At 39.7% G+C, this 9,213-nt stretch overlaps 1 protein-coding gene across 1 annotated transcript; it reads left to right on the plus strand.

Annotated features, from left to right (window-relative positions):
* The first annotated feature begins 7,154 nt into the window (after positions 1-7,154).
* On the plus strand, positions 7,155-8,898 carry LOC149682726 (uncharacterized). Its single transcript, XM_089834374.1, has 2 exons — positions 7,155-7,245; positions 7,331-8,898. Exon 2 carries the CDS (start codon positions 7,333-7,335, stop codon positions 8,896-8,898), a length of 1,566 nt encoding a protein of 521 aa, XP_089690500.1. The 5' UTR covers positions 7,155-7,245; positions 7,331-7,332.
* The last annotated feature ends 315 nt before the right edge of the window (positions 8,899-9,213 follow it).

Genomic DNA, 9,213 nt, shown 5'->3' on the forward strand with positions numbered 1-9,213 from the left:
GTATCGAAGGCATTGGATACCTATCCGCGGTAGTCACATCGTTTAACCTCCGCACATCTACACAAAGCCGTTTGATCTCACCCGGCTTTGGGTTAGCTTTTTCAACAAGTACAATTGGGGACGCCCAGGGACTATTCGATGGTCGTATAACTCCCAATTCCAACAACTCATCAAAAGCCCTGTCTATTTCCTCCCTCTTCTTATTGCTAACCGGACGGGGATGACACGCTATAGGCCTAGCGTCGCCCGCCTCTATAGAGTGCTCAATTAGCGAGGTTTCGCCAGGTTTCTTTGTGAATATACTTTGGAATTCCGAAAGCATATCCACCAACCTAGCTCTTTCATCTTTGCTACAGGTCGATTTCGACGCCAAAGCTTTTAACACATTTAAGGGGTCTTTTTCACTTTTGACGATTTCGCCAAAGCAATTAGACGCCCCTTTTTCCATTTCTTCGGTATCGAACGGGATGACTTTTTGAGGGAAGGGGCCGATTGACCACCCACCTTCACTAAACCTAATGTCTATCACCGTTCCTCGAAGAAAATCTCTCCCAAAAATAACTGAGGGTGTAAGACCTCGGACAATAAGAAAGCGCTGCCTTCTTTTCCCTCCGGGCCAATATACCTGGAAACGGATATCTCCGGCTACGCGGCATGTGCCGCGACCGAATCTAACCATTGTCCTATTAGTTTTTATCGCCATTCCTCGTTCTTCGAATATGGGTATGAATTCATCGCCCAACAAAGAAACTGACGATCCGCTGTCTAACAAGCCAAGGAAAGATTGCCCCATAGCTTGAAATCTCAATAATGGGGGAGTTTTCCCGCCAAAATCGGAACAGCGATTAACCGATGGCGCGAAAATTTGAGTTTTCGAATTTCTTGCCTGGTTTTTGGCCCTCGTTATTTTGGTTTCAATTTTATCACGAGGCCCCTCCCAAGAATAATTCGGATTTCCGATTATCTTGGTTGCCTCGTTTGCCCATTTCCCGGATTAGTACAATCCCTTTTGAAATGGCCGGGTTGGTTGCACTTGTAACAGCGCCCAATACCCCGATTACCTCTCCTTTGGACTGGATTTCCGCCATTGGATTGTGCATTAAAAGTTGCACCAGAATTATTACCTGAGCGAGTATTTACTCCGCTCATCACTTGTCTCTGTACTCTAAAATAAGAGTACGGATCCAAGGCTGCCAATCCTACTCCCACCTGGTTTCCCGCAAATGCATTTGCATCCGCAGAAACAGACATAGTGACGGCTTTACTAACCGATTGATGCGATTGCTCAATCGTAGCGCTTGCCCCATATGCCAAACCAGGTTCCAAGGATTCCGCCATTGACGGTGGGGGTCTGTACATTACCTCGGCTAGGAGATCAGATTGAATAATCTTAGCCTCCTCAGCCAATTCAGCAAGGGTAGCGAAAGCTTTCCCTCTTAGCATTCTACGGTATGTCGGATGACACTGCCGTAGGACGCGCTGAATTTGTACCGACTCAGACTCCGGTGTTTCTAATCGGTGAGAATACTCCGATAAACAATGGATGTACTGAGTCAATGGTTCATTTTCTCCTTGAGTTCGGTTATCCAACTCAATTTGAATACGCCTAGAGTAATCAGTAGCCTGATACTCTTTTCTAAAACAATCTCGGAATTCCGAAAGGTTTTTGAAAGCGGCTGAACCCCCCACAAATTTAAACCAGCGATCGGCCGGCCCTTGTAAAGACAAAGGGATCACGTGAAAAAGGATATTCTTATCACTATAGCCGGTCGCTGATTGATACCGCTGAAGAGCCTCGAGGGAATCCATCGGAGATTTCTCATCTGCGGGTCCTAAATAGGTTGGAGCGTCTACTCGCAACCTTTGTTGATGAGGAATTATTAGTGTCATTGTTAATGAATGTTTATAATCGCCTTCAAGAAAAAACTGTTATCTATTATTAATCATTTTGTGGAAACTTTTCTATTTTGGATTTTTTTACTTCACTTTGTGAATAGTCCCTCTTTATCCTCGCTGAGCCCCCAAAAAAAACCCTTTCAATAGATCTAAACTCTAGAATTCAATAGGTTAATTTCCGTAGCTAAAAAATAAGCGCACGTGCAAGAGAGTTCATCGGACCTCACCTCGAGATGGAAATTTACCGCAACCCCACGCGAGAGGAATCTTTTTGGGTAAACAACTGGGAGGCTCCGCTGAGTAAAAAAGAGAGATTACAATTTTAAACCTTTTATTACGACTTCACTTTCAAAACTTGTACGGGAAAGACCTCGCTATACTAGCAGGCAAGGAAAATAAATTTAGTTGTGTTTTTTGTTATAACTCTGGACTTCTTACTTTACTTTAAACTCGACCTTTCATCCTCGAACCAACTCTTGGTTTAGTGACTTAAATAATAACTTAGAAACCTTGTTTTTCAGTCGGCAAGGTTTTAGTGCCAAATTAGCTCTCCCCCCTTAAAACGAACTATTTCTCCCCCACAACCTTACCTGAGGTGTTTGCGTTGGATTTCCAACACTATCTACCCCACTACCTGAGACAAAACCTTGAAAGGCTTGACGCAAGGCATCACTAATAAGTTGGCTCATTTGCTGAGCCGGGTCTCCGGACTCAACGCCTTCACCATTATTAGCGGAAAACCCGGATCTAGTTTCCGGCATAATTCAATATAGTGGTATCACTATACTAAAATCACTAAATTCAAAACTAAACTAACTTTCAATCAACTACTCGACTAACGACCCTCACTCTTTCGATTTAGATTTTCGAGATAAAAATTAAACTAAGTACATGTATTACTCTATGTTCTCCAAGCCCCACGTTGGGCGCCAGTTTGTAAGCCCTACAAAACTGGTAGGCTTACCCTAGAGTAATAGAAGTACTTTTCTAATCAAACTTTATTTTCGACTCACCCAGCCATCTCTCAAAAATATTACAATGTAAAAACTTTTAAAGTAAAATAAACAAAAAGGTGCTCGGGCCTTCCTCCTTCGTCGCTGGAGCCAAAAAGATATCTCTCGTCCCCTCGGTCCCTCCTTTTATAGACACAGGGTCTCGAGTCGGGTCTAAGGGTTCCTACCCCCTTTGATTTTTGGTCAAGGGGTTAAGTCTCTGTCGGGATTCCGACGAGGACAGTTGCGCGGTGCAATAGGACTTTCTTAGACCCCCCTGATAGTTTTACAAGCGTATGCTCGTTCCGCTGCTACCCAAGCTCGCTAATTTTAACGTTATGAGGAGCAACGGCCTACCAGGGGTAACGCCATTTCGCGTTTGCGATATGGCCGTTACAATTTTATGTTTAAATTCACCCTAATTATACTTAATTATGTTGAAATTAATGAAGGATTGTGGTTTGGCAGTATTGATTTAGCTTCTAAATTGAGCTTCAAAAAATTATTAACCTTAATTTTAATGTTTAGATGAGTTTTTGATTAGTTCCAACACATTGCGTTCAATTTTTATCATGCCCCGTACTAAATTTGCGGTAACGTGAAGATTAACAATTAAATATGTTGTACCGGGGTACAAAGGTTACAATGTTAATGAATGATGTGATTCCATAGATTCGCTTAAATACCAGTAATTAAATCAAACACCTAAACAATTCATAGCAATTCTGACATATAAACAAACGGCAATAAGGACTGTGGAAATAGCGTACGTAAGACTCTGTTTCCCACGTGGTTACGTTGAAAAAATCTGCACATGGAATTTATTTGACTAATTACGTAAAGACAATGTTCTCCTGGATTAACCAGCACCACTGTTACTTATATTTCTAAATTAAACAATCAACTCTTGGTAACAAATAATTTATAAAACGTAATATCATATACGGACTGTTTCACCAGGAAAAAAATTGTTTTAACGAATCGTTTCCAACGTGGTTACGTTGAGAGAATCTGTGCTGGTGTAAACATGGAAATTCCTCTACATTGGTTCAGTTTAAGGAAATATATTACACACCTTCACAATTAGTAGCATTTTAGTGAGATTAACAAATAGTGAAACCCTGTATACCTCCTATATTTGTTGGTAGCAGAAAACGAAGCAGACTGCGTATTTTTGAAATACAGAGCTGGAAATTAGCTTTTTTATCTTTAAAGGGGAAACCAGGCTTGGAAATAAGGTTTATTTCTGAACTAGTCCTCCGGACCAGTGACCCCTGATGTCTTAAATATGAAACTGGTCCCGGGGCCAGTGACCCTTCCCCTAATTATTTTTCTACTGGTCCCAGGACTTGTGGTCGTTCTCTATTCTAAAAAAATCTCTCTCGGCTTAGGGTTGTATACACAACTGGACTCATGGAGTCGAAATTTATGTTAAAATGAAATTAATTTAAGAGGTCCCCATATCAATTTTTAATAAAAGTAGGAATTAATAAACTAGTCATTGGGACCAGTGACCCTCACGTTTTGAATAAAAAAAGTGGTCCAAGCTATTAATAAACTGGTTTTTGACCTGTAAACCTGTCTTATTTCCTAGCCTGGGAAAGACACTATAAGTATAAAGACTATATTACATAGACAAACTAAAATACAACTTAAGCCTTGGCCGTAAAGAACGTTCAAAAACTTACTTTAAATGATATAAAAACCTCTGTTAACTGTAATTATTTACCTGAATTACTTTTCTAGACGAAAATTCGACCTGATAACGACGTATTTCTTATTAAGGGTGCTACAGTTAATTAGAAAATACATATAAAGGTGCTCAAGCTCGGATGAAATACCAAAGTAATTTGTCAGCGTCTACTGCTAGATAGTCTGACCCAAAAGTAATTTTTGACGTACTTTCAGAATTAACTAAAATTAACATACTTAGAGTTAATTTATTTAAATTAAACTAGCCGATAGCACACCTTGAATACTTAATTGTTAATTCAAGAGTATTCCGAAAAGTAACTTCGCTGTAGTTTTTCTGTTCGCGGTGGGGGTAAATCACGAAAAACGCCATGTTAATCTCCATAGGAAATTTAGTAAAAGCATGTGAATTTTGCTTTAACGTTACAAAAGGGTGTCAAGTCATATCTACAAGGGCCTACCGGCCCTGTAGAATACAGAATAAGCTGTCGCTCGAGATAGGGAGTTGCCTATCCTGTAGAGTGAAAACAAATTTCCTCACGCGCATTCTTTATCCATGGGTAAGTCGAGATGACCTCTAACTCGGATCATAGCCCACTCGATCAGTTTAACGCGTGATCGACTGGGCTATGCTCGGATTCACATCTTCCATATAGTTCGCTTGCGAAATGCGAACTCGACTTACTCGAGTCGGAAGTTCGGAACCGATTTCTATTAAAAGATAGATCAGTATGTCAGTACGGATCGTTTGGTAAATCAAAATCAGCATAAACACTTTGGCGGGAATAAAACCAATGTTAAAACTGGTCCGGAAATTATGCGTTTTTCTCTTCAAGATCTAACTGAGAAGTTCATGACGAAATAAAGAAAACCGCAAGCGATTTCAGACAGGGCTCTACATAAGGATATTTTTTTTAGTAGTCAGCCTGACTAGTGAGCCCCCCTATCCCAATTTTTTTTAGTAGTCACTGACTAGTGAGACGCATGGTTTACGAATATTTGGGACATTTTTTTTACTAGTCGAGTTGACTAGTGAACCCCCAGATTTCGATTTATTTTAGTAGTCAAGGCATTTTTTTATTAGTCAAATGCCTTGACTAGTGCCTTATGTCATGAACGCTGAATCTCTAAAGGGACTGGTAAACGGAATAGATTTTTCTCTATAGCACGTTTGCTTTGTAAAAAAATAAATTAAAAAATAAACGGGTATGGCCAAGGTCGTTTAAATTTTTTTCAATAGGTTTTTGAAGAAGCACAAAAAACCGAATGGCCTTGAGTGTTCCCAAATTGACAGCCCCCATTCCTTCCCCCAATGCTATGCTAGAGAGGTATCGGTTTGTACTAGTGCTGTGCGAGTACTCGATAAGACTCGAGTACTCGATCGAGTATCGAGCCGAGTACTCGGCTCGATACTCGATAAGAGATTTTCTAAGACTCGAAAAAGTTTCGAGTATCAAACCAAGGCTCGATAAATACTCGAACCTGCTTTTGGAAAACCTTCAACTCTGAAAATAGGATGTAGTAGCTATAAAAATCTACAAGAAAGTCACGCTTATTGGTTAACAGACGCACATTAGTGCTCATTGGGGAGGTTAGACCATAATGCCAGTGCAATATAGTAGGGTAGTAGCTAGTAGCTGGTAAAATAGTAGAAGTAAAAGTAATGAAATACAGTTAAAGGCGCGTTTACTATTTTTATTTTATTAATTTTTTTTAAGTTTAGGTTAGTAATTTTCGTTTGGAACTCTGCGCGAAGTATAACAATGGCTACAAGTGACTTCGGTGAGGAATGAGATTCCGAAGAAGATATTAATGAGGAATTCAGTTAGATAAATTAAAAGGGAAGAATACTAATACCGTCTGGGAATTGTTTGAAGTAGTTGTCGATGATCAAAATTACACCAAATGTCTATTATGAGAGCAATAAATTAACAGAAAGTGTGAAAATACTAGAAAATCAATTCCTAATTACTCGATAAATACTCGAAACAAATTTTCCAACTGCTCGATACTCGATTCGAGTACTCGAGACTCGGCTCGATACTCGATAAGGGAAAATTTCAATACTCGAGACTCGACTCGAAACCAAAAATTCAAGGCTCGCACAGCCCTAGTTTGTACAGTGGAAGGCGGGCGTTTTCCGGTCCCTTTAGAGATCCAGCGTTCATGCTTATGTAAAGCCTGATTTCAGATTCAAATAGTGTGTTACCAGCTTACCACGAACTTTGTAGTGACGTCACATGGTCTTATCTCTTACCTTATTTTCAGGCGACCATATTGGCAGTCGCGAGAAGTCGTCAGCTTGGGCAATACAAATTAGCCTTATTCCTGATCAGCGCCACTAGGCTAGTGGCGACTTTGAGAACTACTGTAATCGACGAGCCAACCAGATGTCGCTAAAATCTGGTAACGTCACTGAGGAGCACTCTCGGGAAACTGACCAAAAATTAGCCCGGTTTGAAGCTCGTTGAAGTTAATTTCAGCATTATTATTTGAATTAAATAATAAAATAGGACTAAATCGGGCTCCAAACTTCTTTATCGACGATATTCAACACTCACCTAAAGGTAAGAACTTATTTTATGGCGTTTTTGGAGCTTTTAATGTAGTGCAACTCGCTAAGCCTTGGCGTGCTGCTTTGGTTAAAATTGAAAATAATCTTTCAGTAAATGATTTTAATTATAAAATTAAAGTATATAAGTATTCTGATTATGAAAATTTTACAACAACGTATTTGTTTACATTTTTAGACATGGGAAAAGGATCTTGCATTATAGAAAATTGTCGAAACAACAATCCGTCGCTTACTTATCATACTTTGCCGAAAGATAAGGAGCTGAAACGAAAATGGTTTCATGCCATAATAACGGCAATAGGAAATAAGCCACCTGATCTGAAAATCTCACTTATATGCTCCAAACACTTTTTAAAAAGCGACTATTTACCCACTGGAGCATTACGCCGCAAGCATCTTAAACCATTTGCAATACCTTCCATATTTCAAAACACGAAAGTGACTGATGAAATAATTGAATCTAACACCAGCCAAACGCTTCCGAAAGGTGCTTTTTCTCAAATGAGCCCAAAAGAGAGAATCGAACTAATGGAAGAAATGGGAGCATTGCATGTTAATCCAGAGGAGCTTAACGTAGTACCTATTCATCCAGCAGACCTGAATCCCGAAGATCCATTAGTAGCTTTTGTAGAGGAACAGAGCCAATCTGATTTACCCTCGTCATCATCGTCTCACTCTCAAGCAAGCAGTGGGATATCATTGAAATCCTCAAATACTCAAAATACACCACGTAAAGTTGAACTTATAAGAAAAGAAATTGAACTACTTACACTTCGGAGTAAAGAAAAGTTTACATTAACGAAGTTCGTAAATGACGATAAAGCTATCAAATATTTCACTGGATTTCCTTCGTACGAAGTTTTTTGGGCGTTCTATCAACTCCTGCTACCCGAATGTACTAAACTTAATTATGTGGGACAAGAATCATCCCAAATGACTGAAACTTCAGATAAAGAGTTCCTTCAAGTTGTGAAACCTGGACCACCAAGGAAACTAAATCCAATGGAGGAATTATTCATGACACTTAACCGTCTGAGACAAGGAACCCCAGAGCAATATTTAGCCTATATGTATAATCTATCGCAAGGTTATGTTTCTAAAATCGTAAATACGTGGATTTTGTTCCTTTTCGAGTGTGCTCCTCATTTACCCGTATGGCCATCGCTGGAAAGAACAAATGAGCTGGCAACTAAGAAAATGACAGAAAAATATCCTGGATTGAGACTTATCGTCGATTGTACAGAATTCGAACTAGAAAAGCCTTCAGCATCTGAAGCACAAAGAGAATCATTTAGCGCTTATAAACATGCTAATACAGCGAAGGCGCTCATTGGAATGGCCCCCTCTGGTCACATAACTTTCTGTTCCAATCTCTACGCAGGAAGAACTTCTGACAAGAAGCTATTTATGCATTGTGGTATTTTAGACATGCTGGATGAAGGCGACGCTGTAATGGAAGACCGCGGTTTTGATGTGGCTAAAGAACTAGCTTCTAAAAATGTTACACTAATCATTCCCGAGTTTCTGAAACAACAGGGTCAGTTTACTTCATCTCAACTTTCTGAGAGCCGTAGTGTTGCCGTGGCACGAATTCACGTTGAAAGGGCTATTGGGAGAGTCAAGGAATTCAAGATTTTAAAGGGACGTTTTCCCTTGACCTTGTCACCAATGCTAGAGAAAATCTATATAGTTTGTTGTTATTTATCAAACTTTACCGGAACTTTAGTAACGAAGCTAGACTGATGGGGTGTACTTATGAAAAATAAATGGCTTTTTAATTGATATCTTTGCTTCTAATTTTATTTGAAATATCTATGTTTAAAATTTTACAAACTGTCTACTGGGTGTCTTTTTTATGGAATATATTTAATTTGGTAATAGTACGGGGGTCTTAGGCGGGGGTACCAAGCACCCCTGGAAAAAAGAGAGGTTTAGAGGTCCAAAACCACTTCATTAATTATAGTTGGACTAGTTTTTAAATTCACAAAGTGGGAGGCTCGTAGGCCATAGCCGACCATCCGTTGGAGGTTGAGGTGCCGAAGGTTTCCCAGGAAGTCA

Source organism: Phalangium opilio, unplaced genomic scaffold, assembly GCF_054372755.1.
Source record: "Phalangium opilio isolate 3A_F unplaced genomic scaffold, DU_Popi_V2 ptg000038l_1, whole genome shotgun sequence".
Taxonomy (NCBI): Eukaryota; Metazoa; Arthropoda; class Arachnida; order Opiliones; family Phalangiidae; genus Phalangium; species Phalangium opilio.